Source organism: Phocoena phocoena, chromosome 19 (assembly GCF_963924675.1).
Source record: "Phocoena phocoena chromosome 19, mPhoPho1.1, whole genome shotgun sequence".
Taxonomy (NCBI): domain Eukaryota; kingdom Metazoa; phylum Chordata; class Mammalia; order Artiodactyla; family Phocoenidae; genus Phocoena; species Phocoena phocoena.
Window position 1 is genome coordinate 20,151,876 of NC_089237.1, and position 18,711 is coordinate 20,170,586.

The window sequence follows — 18,711 nt, forward strand, 5'->3', positions numbered from 1 at the left end:
CTCTGTAATCTTTTAAAATGCAAATCTATCTCACCAAAAACAATGCTGTTGGTTACTATTTGCAAATCATTCTGCACTTATAAAAATCATGTTCTATAGTGAAGTGTAGTTTATATGATTCTTTACAGGTAAAAATAAATGAATAAATAAACCGCTAATCACAAAGTATTCAAACCTACATGTAACTGAAGGCAGAGCATTGAACTGGGAGCCTGGACATCTGGGGTTCAGTCCACTGCTTCTAAACGATTATGTATTCAACAACCACTGGATGCCAGGCACTGAAGCCAGCATTTCTGAACATTCTGTTTCACTGGAGCCTCACCAGATTCTTGAAGATTTCATTTTACAGATGAAAGAAATGCCGAGAACTCATTTGTGATCTTTGGCAAATCATTATTTCAAATAGAGTGCGTATTAAATTCGGGGATGTCTCGGAACAATGGAGACTAATGTTTATACAAAAATTGCTAACACTTCAGGCAAGAAGAAAACTTTATTTACATATGTGATTAAAATTCTTTAATCCACAAAATGCCAACATTCTAGACAGTTCGCAAATCACTCAAGATTAGTCTGTTGGATTGATTCACCATTTAAAAGAAAAGGCACATAGATACAGAAAGCATAAAAATGCATTTAAGGAAATACAAACGGAAGGAACTCCTATGGATTTATGTCTACATTTATTTACACACCGCCTCATTAGGCAAAGAATTTGAGGCAGTAATGGCTATTTTATTCATTAAATACCCTTCCCAGCGGTCATCTCCAAAGTATAGACTAAAAGAATAATGTCAGAGAAGTATCTCAGAATAACTTAATTTTTAAGCTGAATTTTAAATACCAAAAAGACATAGATACCAGCATTAAAAATTGTATTAAGAAGAAAGCTAAAAAATAGGAAACAAGACAGAATACCTGACATCACAAGCTTCCTCAGTTGTGACCCAAATGTCCAAATATCCCAAAACATAAGGTATATAAAGCTTCCAAACTGAAACTGCCACAACTCAGAAGACAACTAAAGAAAAATTCCACAAACCTCAGACAAAATTCAGAGGCCAAAGATACTGCTAAGTTTTGTCTTTTCTCATTCTTTCCACCTAAAGCTCTTTCTACCCAGGATCTCAAATTTCTAAGTTTCATCAAATTTTTCACTTAGTTATTCCTTTCTTTAAACCTTTTAGCCAAATGCCAACCTTTTTGAAAGTGGAAAGATTACATTTCATTATTTTAAGAGGGAGGAAAAGAAAGATGTTTTTCCTCCCATCTCTAATATTCGCATATAATTTAGCCATTAGTGTTTAGACTTCTTCGGTTTCATAGCTTTGGGGAGGGGTGAGGCAAGATGACCAACATACTGTAATTGGTGGTGCATTTTTTAACCTACCTTAGAAGGATATGAGAATTACTCCCAGCTTAACGATTTCAAGCTTGGGAAACACCTTGTACCCCTCGAAGCAGTGGCACGCTAAATGTAAGAACAGTCACACACCACTACTGCAAAAACAATGTGGTAGAACCTAAAAGCTAAGAACTTAAAGAGTTACACAGTAAAAGGAATGATCACTATTTCATGAGGTGTCCCCATCAAAGGCAGTCTAAGGAAAATTAAAAGAAGGCAGAGCACTGGATAACAAATGATTGAATATAAAGATTCAAGCAAGCACATAGTTTAACAAGCCTGCCAAGATAAGCAAGAAAGTTGTCAATAAACAAAAGTCAGCGACTTGAGCCTAAAGCTCAGAAGGCCAAGAAATATTTTTGGAAGCATCTATACTTTAAAAACAAAACAAAACAAAAACACTTTTTAAAAATTGTGGTTAAATGCACATAACATAAAATTTACCATCCTGGGACTTCCCTGGTGGTGCAGTGGTTAAAAATCTGCCTGCCAATGCAGGAGACATGGGTTCAAGCCCTGGACCAGGAAGATCTCACATGCCGTGGAGCAACTAAGCCCGTGCACCACAACTACTGAGACTGTGCTCTAGAGCCTGTGAGCCACAACTGCTGAGCCCACGTGCCACGACTACTGAAGCCTGCACACCTAGAGCCCGTGCTCCGCAACAACAGAAGCCACCGCAATGAGAAGACCACGCACCGCAATGAAGAGTAGCCCCCACTCGCCGCAACTAGAGAAAGCCTGCACGCAGCAACGAAGACCCAGCGCAGCCAAAAACAAATTAATTAATTAATTAAAAAAAGTTTTACCATCCTAATTATTTTTCAGTGTACAGTTCAGGAGTGTTAGGTACATTGACATTGTTATGTGACCAATCTCCAGAACTACTTGCATCTTGCAAAACTAAAACTCTGTACCCACCGAACAACTCATTTCCTCTCCCCCCAGCCCATGGCAACCACCATTCTATTTTCTGTCTCTGAATTTGACTACAGCAGGTACCTCATATAAATAGAATCATACAGTATTTGTCTTTAAAAAAAGAAAAAAAAAACACTTTCAAAACAGAGAAACTACTAGCAGAGGCAAATGGAAATAATCTAAAGAACAAAGGGACAGAAAAACAGGAAGCAGAAAGTGAAAGACAGGGGAGGATTCTAGATTTCAGTATCTATAAAATATGACCCCAATCATAACATTAGTTGTCGGAAGTGGATCCAGATCCTCTTTTCTAAATACCTTTTAAACAAAAATAGAAAAAAACCTGAGCAGAGAGTAGACGGGAGACTCCAGATTTTGGTATCCGCAAAATCACTCCAAGCCTAACACTGGTTCTCAGAAGTGATTCACATAGGGTCTTAGTTGCTCCGCAGCATGTGGGATCCTCATGGACCAGGGATCTTCGCGGACCAGTGATCGAACCCATGTCCCCTACGTTGGCAGGCAGATTCTTAACCACTGCACTACCAGGGAAGTCCGCTTTATCAGGTTTTTATATTAATGTTATACTAGCTACATGACACGAGTTGGGGAGTTTTTCCTTTTTAAAAAAATTTGGGATACTTTAAATCACATTAGAATCAGCTCTCAAAGATGGTGGTGTGGGAAGACATGGAGTTTGAGTCTCCACACAACTAGGGCACCTGCCGGACACTGGTGGGGGACCCCGATGCCCAAGGAGAGGGGAAGAACCCCCAAGATAACTGGTAGGACGTGGGGGGACTGAAGGGGGAGGAGAAGTGGAGGGTGGACAGGACCGGTGCCCCTGAGGGGTGGCTGAGAGGGGTTAGGGGTTCCCACGCCTGGAGGGACCCTCAGCGGCTCGGATTAGGAGGGAGCGTGCGCAGTGTTTCCCCTGCCCAATCGGCAAGGGAAATCTGCCCTGCTCTCTGGCTGGGTCCTACACCCTCAGAGGTCCCCTCTGGTCTGGGTTGGTCCTGGGGGCATAGGAGGGAGGCCGGGGAGATCAGGAGAGGCGGGTGGGAGGGGCCGTACAGGACCAGAGGAGCAGGAGAAGAACAAGGGCGTTTCCCCCTGCCCACTTGAGCCCAGGAAGCCTGCTGGGCTCCAAGGTGAGTCTCCCACCCTCTGAAACCACAGATGGGAGGCACGCCTGGGCCCCTTCTGTTCTGTTGTGCCTAAGCCTCAATTCCCACACCCCACAGGGCCTTTTCCAGCCCTGTGGGTCCTAAGCATAGGCCCCACCCACCGCCCGAACCTCACCCCTGCTTAGGCCCCGCCCTCCACAGCCAAGGCCTTTTCCACCTTTTTGTTTTTCTCCTCTTATTTACTATTGTGGTTCTGTTTTACCTTCTGGTTGTTGTCTCATCTATATTTTTATTTTTATTTTTTTTCTAACATATCTGTTAGTTTCCTAGTCTAATTTTATTTTTTACTTTGTTATTTGTTCCTTTTTTTTGTTTGTTTTTGTCACCCCGGGCAGCTTGTGGGATCTTGGTCACGAGCCGGGGGTCAGGCCAAAGCTCCTGTGGTGGGAGCTCTGAGTCTGAACCACTGGACTAACAGAGAACCTCAGACTCCAGGTAATATTTATCGTAGTGAGGGTTCCCGGAGGTCCTCATCTCAGCACCAAGACCCAGCTCTACCCAACAGCCTACAAACTCCAGTGTTGGAAGCCTCAGGCCAAACAACCATTAAGACAGGAACATAATCCCACTCATAAAAAAAAGGAAAAGAAAAATGAGATGGCAAAAAGGTGCCACAGATGAGGGAGCAAGGTAGAAACCTGTGAGACCAAATAAATGAAGAGGAAATAGGCAATCTACCCGAAAAAGAATTCAGAGTAATGATAGTAAAAATGACCCAAATCTTGGAAATAGAATAGAGGCATGGATTGAGAAAATACAAGAAATGTTTAACAAAGATCTAGAAGAACTAAAGAATAAACAAACAGACATGATCAACACAATAACTGAGATGAAAAATACACTAGAAGGAATCAGTAACACAATAACTGAGGCAGAAGAACGAATAAGTGAGCTGGAAGACAAAATGGTGGAAATAACTGCCAAGGAGCAGAATAAAGAAAAAAGGATGATAAGAATTGAAGACAATCTCAGAGACCTCCAGGACAACACTAAATGCACCACCATTCAAACTATAGAGGGTCCCAGAAAAAGAAGGGAAAAAGAAAGGGTCTGAGAAAATACTTGAAGAGATTATAGTGGAAAACTTCCCTAACAGGGGAAAGGAAATAGTCTCCCAAGTCCAGGAAGCAAAGAGAGTCCCATACAGGATAAACCCTAGGAGAAACACACCAAGACACATATTAATCAAATTAACAAAAATTAAATTCAATGAAACAATATTAAAAGCAGCAAGGGAAAAACAGAAAATAACATACAAAGGAATCCCCATAAGGTTATCAGCTGATTTTTTAGCAGAAGCTCTGCAGGCCAGAAGGGAGTGGTAGGATATATTTAAAGGGATGAAGGAGAAAAACCTACAACCAAGATTACTCTACCCAGCAAGGATCTCATTCAGATTCAGTGGAGAAGTCAAAAGCTTTTCAGACAAGCAAAAGCTAAGAGAAGTCAGCACGACCAAACCAGCTTTACAACAAATGCTAAAGAAACTTCTCTAGGTGGGAGACACAAGAGAAGAAAAAGATCCACAAAAACAAACCCAAACAAAGTGAGAGTGGCATGGACATATATACACTACCAAATGTAAAATAGATAGCTAGTGGGAAGCTGCCACGTAGCACAGGGAGATCAGCTCGGTGCTTAGTGACCACCTAGAGGGGTGGGATAGGGAGGGTGGGAGGGAGACACAAGAGGGAAGAGATATGGGAACGTACGTATATGTATAGCCGATTCACTTTGTTATACAGCAGAAACTAACACACCATTGTAAAGCAATTATACTCCAGTAAAGATGTTACAAAAGAAAACCCAAAACAATTAAGAAAATGGTAATAGGAACATACATATCAATAATAACCTTGAATGTAAATGGATTAAATGCCCCAACCAAAAGACACAGACTGGCTGAATGGATACAAAAGCAAGACCCATATATATGCTGTCACCAAGAGACCCACTTCAGACCTAGAGAGACATACAGACTGAAAGTGAAGGGACGGAAAAAGATATTCCATGGAAATCAAAAGAAAGCTGGAGTAGCAATACTCATATCAGATAAAATAGACTTTAAAATAATGACTGTTACAAGAGATAAGGAAGGACACTACATAATGATCAAGGGATCAATCCAAGAAGAAGATATAACAATTATAAATGTTTATGGACCCAACATGGGAGCACCTCAACACATAAGGCAAATGCTAACAACCATAAAGGGGAAATCGACAGTAACACAACAATAGTAGAGGACTTTAACACCCCACTTACACCAATGGGCAGATCATCCAAACAGAAAATAAATAAGGAAACACAAGCTCTAGATGACACAATAGACCAGATAGATTTAATTGATATTTATAGAACATTCCACCCAAAAGTGGCAGAATACACTTTCTTCTCAAGTGCACACAGAACATTCTCCAGGATAGATCACATCTTGGGTCACAAATCAGGCCTCAGAAAATTTAAGAAAATTGAAATCATATCAAGCATCTTTTTTGACCACAACGCTATGAGATTGGAAATCAATTACCGGAAAAAAACTGTAAAAACCACAAATACATGGAGGCTAAAGAGTGCACTACTAAATAACCAAGAGATCACTGAAGAAATCAAAGAGGAAATTTAAAAATACATAAAAACAAATGACAATGAAAACACAATGACCCAAAAGCAGTTCTAAGAGGGAAGTTTATAGCAATGCAATCTCACCTCAAGAAACAAGAAAAATCTCAAATAAACAATCTAACCCTACACCTAAAGCAGCTAGAGAAAGAAGAACAAGGAAAACCCAAAGTCAGTACAAGGAAAGAAATCATAAAGATCAGAGAAGAAATAAATGAAATACAAACAAAGAAAACAGTAGCAAAGATCAATAAAACTAAAAGCTGGTTCTTTGAGAAGATAAACAAAATTGATAAACCCTTAGCCCAACTCATCAAGAAAAAAAGGGAGAGGATGCAAATCAATAAAATTGGAAATGAAAAGGGAGAAATCATAACTGACTCTGCAGAAATACAAAGGATTATAAAGGACTACTACAAACAACTATATCCCAATAAAATGGACAACCACGAAGAAATGGACAAGTTCTTGGAAAGGTGCAGTTTTCCAAGACTAAACTAGGAAGAATTAGAAAATATAAACAGACCTATCACAAGTAATGAAATTGAAACTGTAATTTAAAATCTTTCAAAAACCAAAGCCCAGGACCAGATGGCTTCACAGGTGAATTCTATCAAACATTTAGAGAAGAGCTAACACCTATCCTTCTCAAACTCTTCCAAAAAATTGCAGAGGGAGGAACACTCCCAAATTCATTCTACGAGGCCACCATCACCCTGACACCAAAACCAGACAAAAATATCACAAAAAAAGAAAATTATAGACCAATATCACTGATGAACATAGATGCAAAAACCCTGAACAAAATACTAGCAAACAGAATCCAACAACATGTCGAAAGGATATACACCATGATCAAGTGGGATTTATCCCAGGGATGCAAGGATTCTTCAGTATATGCAAAACAATCAATGTGATACACCAAATTAACAAATTGAGGAATAAAAACCATATGATCATCTCAGTAGATGCAGAAAAAGCTTTTGACAAAATTCAAGACCATTTATGATAAAAAAAACTCTCCAGAAAATGGGCATAGAGGGAACCTACCTCAACATAATAAAAGGCCACATATGACAAATCCACAGCAAACATCATACTCAATGGTGAAAAACTGAAAGCATTTCCACTAAGATCAGGAACAAGACAAGGATATCCACTCTTGCCACTCTTATTCAACATAGTTTTGGAAGTCCTAGCCATGGCAATCAGAGAAGAAAAAGAAATAAAAGGAATACAGGTTGGAAAAGAAGCAAAACTGTCACTGTTTTCAGATGACGTGATACTATACATAGAAAATCCTAAAGATGCCACCAGAAAACTACTAGAACTAATCAATGAATTTGGTAAGGTTTCAGGATACAAAATTAATTCACAGAAATCTCTGGCATTCCTATACACTAACAATGAAAAATCAGAAAGAGAAATTAAGGAAATAAGCCCATTTACCATTGCAACAAAAAGAATAAAATACCTAGGAATAAACCTACCCAAGGAGGCAAAAGACCTGTACTCAGAGAACTATAAAACACTGATGAAAGAAATCAAAAATGACATAAACAGATGGAGAAATATACCATGTTCTTGGATTGGAAGAATCAATATTGTGAAAATGACTATACTACCCAAAGCAATCTACAGATTCAATGCAATCACTGTCAAACTATCAATGGCATTCTTCACAGGATTCAAACAAAAAATTTTTAATTCGTATAGAAACACAACAGAACTTGAATAGCCAAAGCAATCTTGAGAAAGAAAAACGGAGCTGGAGGAATCAGGCTCCCTGACTTCAAACTATACTACAAAGCTACAGTAATCAAGACAGTATGATACTGGCACAAAAACAGAAATCTAGGTCAATGGTACAGAATAGAAAGCCCAGAGATAAACCCACGCACATATGGTCACCTAATTTATGACAAAGGAAGCAAGAACATACAATGGAGAAAAGACAGCCTCTTCAGTAAGTGGTGCTGGGAAAACTGGACAGCTACATGTAAAAGAATGAAATTAGAACACTCCCTAACACCATACACAAAAATAAACTCAAAATGGATTAAAGACCTAAATGTAAGACCAGGCATTATAAAACTCTTAGAGGAAAACATAGGAAAAACACTCTGACATAATCCACAACAAGATCCTTTTTGACCCACCTCCTAGAGTAATGGAAATAAAAACAAAAATAAACAAATGGGATCTAATGAAACTTAAAAGCTTTTGCACAGCAAAGGAAACCTTAAGCAAAATGAAAAGACAGCCCTCAGAATGGGAGAAAATAGTTGCAAGCGAAGCAACTGACAGAGGATTAATCTCTAAAATATACAAACAGCTCACACAGCTCAGTATCAAAGAAACAAACAATTCAATTAAAAAGTGGGCGGAAGACCTAAATAGACATGTCACCAAAGAAGACATACAGATGGCCAGGAGGCACATGAAAAGATGCTCAACATCACTAATTATTAGCGAAATGCAAATCAAAAGTACAATGAGGTATATCACCTTACACCTGTCAGAACGGCCATTATCAAAAAGTCTAGAAACAATAAAGGCTGGAAAGGGTGTGGTGAAAAGGCAACACTCCTGCACTGTTGGTGAGAATGTAAATTGATACAACCACTATGGAGAACAGTATGAAGTTTCCTTAAAATACTAAAAATAGAACTACCATATGACCCAGTGATCCCACTACTGGGCATATACCCTGAGAAAACCATGATTCAAAAACAGACATGTATCACAGTGTTCATCGCAGCACTGTTTACAGTAGCCAGGACATGGAGCCAACCTAAATGCCCGTCGACAGATGAATGGATAAAGAAGATGTGGCACACATATACAATGGAATATTACTCAGCCATAAAAAGAAATGAAACTGAGTTATTTGTAGTGAGGTGGTTGGATGTAAAGTCTGTCATACAGAGTGAAGTAAGTCAGAAAGAGAAAAACAAATACCATATGCTGACACATATATATGGAATCTAAAAAAAAGAGAAAAAATGGTACTGATGACCTAGGGGCAGGGCAGGAATAAAGACATAGACATAGAGAATGGACTTGAGGACAAAGGGTGGGAGGGGGAAGCTGGGGCATCGACATATATACAATGGAATATTACTCAGCCATAATAAGAAACGAAATTGAGTTATTTGCAGTGAGATGATTGGATGTAAAGTCTGTCATACAGAGTGAAGTAAGTCAGAAAGAGAAAAACAAATACCATATGCTAACACATATATATGGAATCTAAAAAGAAAAAAAAAGGTACTGATGAACCTAGGGGCAGGGCAGGAATAAAGACATAGACATAGAGAATGGACTTGAGGACATGGGGTGGGGGCGGGGGAAGCTGGGGCAAAGTGAGAGTAGCATCGACATATGTACACTGCTGAATGTAAAATAGCTAGCTAGTGGGAAGCAGCAGCATAGCACAGGGAGATCAGCTCGGTGCTTTGTGAGCACCTAGAGGGGTGGGATAGGGAGGGGGGGAGGGAGGCTCAAGAGGGAGGGGATATGGGGATGTATATATGCATGTGGCTGATCCACTTTGTTGTACAACAGAAACTAACACAGCATTGTGAAGCAATTATACTCCGATAAAGATCTATTTTTAAAAAGTGATTCATATAAAATTTTTTTTTAATAAAATAAAAAATGAAATAAATTTAGGGCATTCCCTGGCCGTCCAGTGGTTAGGACCCTGTGCTTCCACTGCTGGGGGCACGGGTTCAATCCCTGGTCAGGGAACTAAGATCCCATATGCCCTGTGGCACAGCCAAAAAAATAATAATAAATAAATTTTAAAAGAAGTGACTCAGCTCCCTTTCTCCAGTTATCAAAGAAATCAACAGTATCTCTTCGCTTCTTAGGATTTGATTCTAAAGAAGGAAATTGGTATCATTATATCAGAGTCAAATTCAATCAGAAAGAAAAGCATCTTTGTAGCACAATCGTCTAAAATCACAAACTTCAACAACCTTAGAAATACGCTGATTGAAGTAATCACAGAGAAGGACAATTAAGTAAATCTGAAACAAATGCTGATGCTAAAGGTCATTTCAACTTTAAGAGAACAATATGAACAGAAAGTCACAAGTTTGACGGGAAATTTCCATTCTGGTCCTAGTAAGTATTTTAATTACATCTGTGAATCCGGGGATGTGCTCTGCAAGTGGGAAATCAAGAAGCAAATTTAGCAGAATTGCTCTTTCAGAAAAGAATTATCACTCATCAAAACCTCTGAAAGATTAAAACTATAATTCTGAAAAATAGTTTTTTTTGCTTTGGTCCACCTTTTTTTTTTCTTTTTTTCTTGATATAGTAAATGCCCTGAGGCTCTGACCCAGCTTCAGAAAAAAAAGCCAGTAAAGTGGATTCGGGAGGAAAAAAGAATATATCCAATCGAGGATGAGCAAAAGGGTAAGAGGAATTAAGAACGGACATGGAAAAGGAACACCCTAAAAGTATGTATATGAGGGCCAAAAAGGCAGCTTGCAAATAGGATGTTCCCGATCTCCTCTCCTCACCTGGACAAACCAGTCCTTTGCAGGAACACCATGTCTTGCTCATCTCGCGTGTCCTCCTCCAGGGCTGGTGGCAGCAGCTTCAGCAGCGGAAGCAGATGCAGTCTTGGGGGAGGCTCTGCCCGGGGATTCTGAGGAGGGGCCGGCAGCCGTGGCCTGAATGGGGGCTCCAGCAGGGGCTTTGGAGGCAGCTTTGGAGGGAGTTTTGGTAGCTGCTCAATAGGGGGCGGTTTGGGAGGAGCTTCAGGCTCTGGGATTGGCTTTGGTGGAGGGGCTGGATTCGGCAGGGGGTGCTAGCGGAGGCTTCTACAGCTATGGTGGTGGTATGGGTGGTGGTGTTGGCCATGGGGGGCTTTTCTCTGGAGGTGAAAAGCAAACCATGCAGAACCTCAGTGACTGGCTGGCCAATTACCTAAACAAAGTCCCCTGGAGGAGGCTGATCTGGAGAACAAAATCAAGGAGTGGTATGACAAATTTGGGCCCGGGTCTGGAGTTGGTGGAGCTGGAAGAGATTACAGCAAATACTATCCAATCATTGAAGATCTCAGGAATCAGGTAAGACACTAGCCATGTCTGAATTTCTATTACTTCTGTAGCTTTCCCATTTAATCAGATCATGGACCATGATGGTGAATTTAAATCAAGGAATTATTTGAAAACATATCTGTTTTGTTGTATATGTAAAATGGGACTTGGTGTGCTTTAACTATGACAGTACTGTATACACGACATCCAACCACATTAATTTTGTTTGCATCTTACATTTGAGTATTTCTACATAAGAGTAAAATTTATACAATGCCAGGTAGTTGATTAACATAAGAGTGATGGCTATGAGTTGACACAAGCTTCATCTAATTATTTTGTGATTAACTCTGGCAGGTTGATGTATTTTAGTGTCTTGCTAGATTTAAATCGTCTTACAACTATTTTTCTTCCTAGAAAGTCTGGTGCAAATATTGTATGAGAATGTGGTGGAATCTAAAATGTTTAACCACGGTTGTATGGGACGTATATTTTTAAAGACTTTTTTGGAAGTGGAATTCATGTTTCACACTGTTTCTGAAAGAGCCCATAGAGCAACTGATCTTCCAAAGCATCAGAAATATTCAGAGAATTGTGTTCTGTAAAGCAATGTTCCATACCCATTCCAATAAATGTGCAAGTTGTTAATTTTCGCAGAAAGATGTCTAAATACATTAGGATTATCAATGCAGTGTCATTACTAAGCACATTTTCAAAGCAATTCACCTTTAAAAGCTAACTCAGGAGACATCTACTCTCACAGGTGGGCATGTAGACACAGGTAAAAAGCATCCATGATTTATTCACTATTATTGTCTTTTCTAGATCCTTACTGCCACTATTGAAAATGCTGGGATTGTTCTGCAAATTGACAATGCCAGACTGACTGCGGATGACTTCAGACTGAAGTAAGAAAAATGAAGACTTGAAAACAAACGTCCTAAGGGAAATAAAATTCAATCCCTTGGCTTAGTTTACTCTAAATTTTAAAGAAACCTTTTAGGGGATCAAGACCTGAATTCACAAACATCCCGAGGGTACATTTCAAAAACCATCATTGCACCAACAAGAAAAGAAAGGCAGCTTCAGGATGAAATTTTTGTTATCAAAAATATTGGCCATCAATAGAATTAATGTAAGGCTCAGATTTTTCTTTACAAGGGAAAAACCCCTAAGAGAAAACTTAGCCTTCAATGATCAGATTGCTCAGGGGAGAAAATATTTTCTTGAATATGGAAGGATGGACTGTACTCTTTGAAATGGGCTGTACTGTACCCTTCCAGATACAAGAACGAGCTGCATCTCCGGCAGACCGTGGAGGCTGACATCCATGGCCTGCAGAAAGTGCTGGATGACCTGACCGTGACTCGCTCTGACTTGGAGAAGCAGATTGAGAGCCTCACAGAGGAGCTGGCCTACCTGAAGAAGAACCACGAGGAGGTAGGAACACGGTCCACGATTGAATGACTGGCCTACAGAGATTCCCCCACATCCATTCTATGACAGTAAATTCCATCTGGATGGATTTCCAACTTCTATAACCGGGGGAGAAAAGTAATGATGAGAAAATTATATGTGAATTTGTTGGGTTCTTTTTTTCCCCTTCAGTGTGCTAGCTTCAACGTTTTGTTGGCTTAAGCACGTTTTAGGAAGTCATTGCTTTTCAGTTTTCATCACTCTGGTCTATTTTCCCTTCATGCTAGGAAATGAAGAGGATGCAACGAAGCTCCGGAGGGGATGTGACCGTAGAACTGAACCCAGGGACGGACCTGACTAAGTTACTGAATGACATGAGGGCACAGTATGAGGACCTGGCTGAGCAGAACCACTGCGAGGCTGAAGAGCAGTTCAACGAGCAGGTAGATCACCACCCTGAGCCTCCGAGCCCTGCCCGCAGCCACATACATACACACACACACACACACACACACACACACACACACACACACGCCACTTCCGCTCATCTCATCGGCCTCATCTCATCATCAGCCTGCAACGAGACTGCATTTTTTTTGTATTTAGAGCGCATCTCTGCAAGCACAGATCTCTACCGATGCTGATGCCAGGCCAGCCAGTTCCACCAAGAATGAGACCACAGAACTGAAACGCACTCTGCAAGCCCTGGAAATTGAGCTGCAGTCCCAACTGGCCATGGTTTGTGCAAAGGGCTTTTCAAAACTCTCCAGTGGAGCAATTCGGTTTTCTTTGCCAAGATGTTCCACTTGGCACATAATAAATGCAGGATTAGGGAGGACTGTATTGTGGTTGTTGAAAGCATGAGACATTCCAGTTAAAAGTAATATATCTATTTCCATAAAAGATTTCGTTTTAAAAAAGTAATGGCAACAAAAATTAAGGAAGCAATGATAGAGCAATAGAGCTTGTAACTCATGGAAAGTGCATTTCTCCTAGTATCTTATAAAATGTATTTTTTTAATCATCCAATGATTTATTTTCATCATGAAATTTTTATTTGCTTTTTCCCTTAGAAAAGCTCCCTGGAGAGATCAGCTCAGTGCTTTGTGACCGCCTGGAGGGGTGGGATAGGGAGGGTGGGAGGGCGACGCAAGAGGGAAGAGATATGGGGACATATATGTATGTGTAACTGATTCACTTTGTTATAAAGCAGAAACTAACACACCACTGTAAAGCAATTATACTCCAATAAAGATGTTAAAAAAAGAAAAGAAGGGCTTCCCTGGTGGCGCAGTGGTTGAGAGTCCGCCTGCCGATGCAGGGGACGCGGGTTCGTGCCCCAGTCTGGGAAGATCCCACATGCCGCGGAGTGGCTGGCCCGTGACCCATGGCTGCTGAGCCTGCGCGTCCGGACCCTGTGCTCCGCAACGGGAGAGGCCACAGCAGTGAGAGGCCCGCATAGCGCAAAAAAAAAAAAAAAAAAGAAAAGAAAAGAAAAGCTCCCTGGAAGGAACCTTGGCTGACACGGAGGCTGGCTACATGGCACAGCTGTCACAAATTCAGATGCAGATCAGCGGCCTGGAGGAGCAGATCTGCCAGATCTGGGGTGAGACTGACGCCAGAACACAGAGTATGAGCAGCTGCTGGACATCAAGACCCGCCTGGAGATGGAGATTGATCCCTACCACTGCCTGCTTGATGGAGAAGGAGGGCAAACGAAAGTCAGGAACATGCTAAACGCAGACCTTGGTGTATTTACATTATGAAACCAAAAAGGGGCTTGGGGACCAGACTTGTATTTATAAAGTAAAAGAGTCCAATCAAATGACAGCTGCCTTCATGGGAAAGAGCCCTCTGCGTGGAGGGTTTCTCCTGCCTTTGCAAACGGCAAAGGAAAACAATTCTTTTTTTCTCCAGTGGTTCTGGTTTTGGAGGATCTGATTTTAGAAACTCGGGATCAGAAACACGGGGTCCAGAAACACCGGATCCAGGGATTCATCCATGTCTAGTGACTCAAGATCTGGAAGCTGTTCTGTCCAAGGAAGAGGTAGATATTTTTTTCATGTTCCTGATAATTTTATAATTGAAACGTAAAGGCACGCATTGCTCGTCATATAAAAAGTGTATACTAGTGTTCACGTCCTCTTACCCAGACAGAACATACTCAGTGAATGCATTTGGATTTCTCTTGACGTATGTTTCTGTGACAGTTTCCAGACTGACATTGTGATTCTTTGATTTTCAGATCCAAGCTAGACTAGAGTGACTAAAGACCATCGTAGAGGCGGTGGTGGAGCAAAGTTGTCTCAAGTCAGCAACGTTTCTGCGGTGAAACTTAAATAGGCAATTTCCAGATCAACAAGAGTGTCCTTCAGAGAAAACAGTCTAAAAGACACGAACGAAGAAGTTGCATCAATCTAGCCATCTTTCCGGCTAACTTCGGGAAAAAGTTTCCATACAGAAATAGATGAGTAACCAATTTTTCTGCATCTTTTTCTTTTCTTATTAGAATTCTCTTGAAAAAGTTGAAATGACGGCTTTGCTGTAATTGTTTCTATGCTTCAATACATTTACTTTTGCAAGTCAACTAAATTATTTCTGAATATTTTTAAAGAAATGCAATATTTTACCCAGAAATGAAGCTCTAGATTATGATCTAGCTGCATTATCGTTACAAATAATAATGTACGTCACTGAACTGACTATTTCATGAGATAAAAAGAAACATAAGGGACTTCCCTGGTGGTCCAGCGGGTAAGACTCTGCTCTCCCAGTGCAGGGAGCCCAGGTTCGATCCCTGGTCAGGGAACTAGATCCCACATGCTGTAACTGAGACCCAGTGCAGCCAAAATTAATTAATTGGTTAATTTTTAAAAAAGAAACATAAGATATACCTCCTACTTCAAGAAGCTTACATTTTAGATGGAGAGGAAAGCTAAAAACACAAAGAAGATAGCAGACGATACAGGATGTTAACAGTGAAGGGCTTGATTCCACAGTATCTACCAGAAGTGCCCCAGGAATCTGACCAGAAGTGCATGTTTGCAGAGCTTTTAGGAGACTGGTCAAAATAAAAGTCTTGGGAAAGAAGATGGGATATGTGATGTGGTGCCAGATTTCCGAAAACCTTGAAAGTCCCAAAGGGAATAGATGCTCAGATATTTGCTCCCTTGTCAAATCTAGCCACACCTCTAACCAAAACGTGTCACTCAGCCAAGCTGGTGTTTCCTATTCCCACTCTCCATTGCTGAAGTCTTTTACCCCATGGGTGGTCCACAGAGCTCTGTCTTGTCTTGCTTGGGAAACAAAGCCTGTTAAAGTAGGGTAGGGGGTGGTATAGGTCAGTCTCAGGAAGAAACAGGCAAAGGAAAGGACTTTCCACTCAAGGAATTTAATATGACCAGACCACAAATTAGATCATCAATCCCACAAGCCAGTCCTTAAGAAAAGGACATGGGACTTGGCATAAAAACCCAAATTAAAAATTACAAAAGAGTAAACCTGAATGTAATTCATGTAAATTGTACCTTCCAATATAAAATCAATAAGAGCTGCATGAGAGTATCAAACCTTAATAATAAAAACAACCAAATAATGTAGTTTGTTTTCCTCTAGGCACACTGAATAAAACATAAAAAATGAATCTGTAGGCACTCTGTAACCACAGAATGAAGTTGATAGCTAAGCATCAACCACTATTCAGAGGAAAAGAGCAACACTGTCTTAAGTCAAACATATGTTTCCCATCAAAGCATTACAGCAAATTAAACCTTGGATGTTTCTCCTCTACTGAAAAGTTAAGAAATATGAACTCGCTGATTCAGCCTGGATTAAAGACAGAAGGACAGACGTGGAAACCAGCTGTATGTGGCCTCCCATCGCAGTCACATCGGGAAAGCCTCTCTCCATGAGTCTTCCCACGTCCAGCCTTCTAGTCCTGTACCACCTGGGACCTATGTTTACGGCTAGTATTAGCCTCATGTCAGGGCAAAAGTATATGGCTACTCTGAAAATTATCTTGAGGTGAAACCCTCATTCTGGGTTTCCTTGGCATGTGTTGAGATGCTGTATTTGTACTAAATGATTGTTGACAGATGTGGAAAGGGCCAGATCACAGGTGCCAACGTACTGAGATGCAGTAGACTGCAGTAAAAGGAGCTCATTCGATTTTAAAAACTGAAATGATTGAACCATTTTGGATTGTGAAATTTATTTAGAGTGCTGAATAAAATGTTAAGGACAGGGTGTTCACACCTTATTATCCGCCCTAACATGATTTTAAAACCACACAACAGGCATAGGCTTTATTTTGAAACCCTAAAGTTCAGCTCTCCAGTCAACTTTTAAGTAAGAGGAATGTGTTTCTTTTTTCTGAGTTGGACTTACGGATAAGAAGGAAGAGCCAATGTCAACCTGCATACAGACGTTCATTGTTGACCTTTGATCCAGAGATTCATAAGGTTCTTTTTGTCTTTCTGACCTCAAAGGACAATGGACAAGAACAGTGAGGATGCTGGAGGTGGCGTCCACCCTCACAGAGATTAGAAACAAGAGACAAGGGACTTCCCTTGTGGCTCAGTGGTTAAGAATCTGCTTACCAATGTGGGGGACACGGGTTCGATCCCCAGTCCGGGAAGATCCCACATGCCACTGAGCAGCTAAGCCCGTGTGCCTCAACTACTGAGCCTGCCCTCTAGAGCCCACGAGCCACAACTACTGAGCCCACATGCCACAACTACTGAAGCCCACGCGCCTAGAGCCCGTGCTCTGCAACAAGAGAAGCCACCGCAATGAGAAGCCGGCGCACCGCAATGAAGAGTATCCCCCGGGCTTCCCTGGTGGCGCAGTGGTTGAGAGTCCGCCTGCCGATGCAGGGGACACGGGTTCGTGCCCCGGTCCGGGAAGATCCCACATGCCACAGAGCCGCTGGGCCCGTGAGCCATGGCCGCTGAGCCTGTGCGTCCGGAGCCTGTGCTCCGCAACGGGAGAGGCCACAACAGTGAGAGGCCTGCGTACAGCAAAAAAAAAAAAAAAAAAAAAAAAAATCCTTAAAGTGATTCTATCAGAGATGAAGCATCCACTTTATCAGCTCTAAAAGGAGTTACTAATTGATACCTCTCAATACTCTCCTGGAGGCATTGGGTTTTGCAGGGTTGAAGACTTTCATGTCACACTTTGCCCAAAAATCAAGTCTATGGCAATTAGTTTCTGGTCAAGGGAAAAGAAGACTTGTAGGGGAGAAATGTGGTTTAGGTGGCTTCTGGCGAGCTTTTCCCACCAACTTCGGGAGTGCCAACTTGGGAGCAGGTGAGGGAAGAATAGGATAAGAAATCTAAATGACAGTTTCCCTGGACCAGGTGGCGCTCTGGAGCAGGCAAACAGTATACTTGAATATAAAATCAAAGCATCGTATAAGAAATTTTGGACCTGGAGCTAATGGTCAAGAAGCAAAACAGAACTACAAGAAATATTACAGGATAATTGGGGAACTTCAAAACAAGGTAAGAAACCTTGCTACTGCTGGATGAAAGAACTACACTAAAAATGACAAAATATTAAAAGGTTAGGAACATCTGACACATATACCTGTACTTTTCTCAATTTAACCAGATTAAGGAATTCAACAAGCAACAAAATATACCTCTTAGCAATATTAGTTTTTTTTCTAATTAGCTCACTTTTATATAGTTGATTTTATGGAAAGAGTTGTAGAAATGTCTCCAAAATACTTAAATGAAATTAGACTAAGTAAATTGCCTACAGGTATTTTATTCTCAAAAGAAGAGATACATGCTATAAAGAAATATTTAAGCAATTATTTAATGTATTTGTCATTAAGGAATCATATACATCTAAAATTTCATTGAAGACCCTGAAATTGTCATCGCTAAATACCAGTGCACAGAAGTTACAAATGTGAATGTAACAAACACAACTTTTTTGTGTCCTGCTTTCCCAGATATCAGATGCAACCATTAACGACACCAGCTTCACGCTGCAGACTGACAATATAAAACTAGTAGCCGACAGCTTCAGACAAAGTAAGACATGGTTACCTTCAATGGCACAATGGAAGACATAAGCCAAGGAGAGAAACACTACA

General features: G+C 40.8%; 1 protein-coding gene across 1 annotated transcript; it reads left to right on the forward strand.

Annotated features, from left to right (window-relative positions):
* Positions 1 to 10,700: 10,700 nt before the first annotated feature.
* Positions 10,701 to 18,690, forward strand: KRT24 (keratin 24). The gene is given in 13 exon segments (XM_065897978.1): positions 10,701 to 10,951; positions 10,953 to 11,089; positions 11,092 to 11,222; positions 12,018 to 12,100; positions 12,476 to 12,632; positions 12,896 to 13,051; positions 13,215 to 13,346; positions 14,103 to 14,223; positions 14,226 to 14,319; positions 14,526 to 14,562; positions 14,565 to 14,655; positions 14,854 to 14,936; positions 18,568 to 18,690. Coding segments are annotated over 13 exon segments (1,596 nt in total).
* Positions 18,691 to 18,711: the final 21 nt, after the last annotated feature.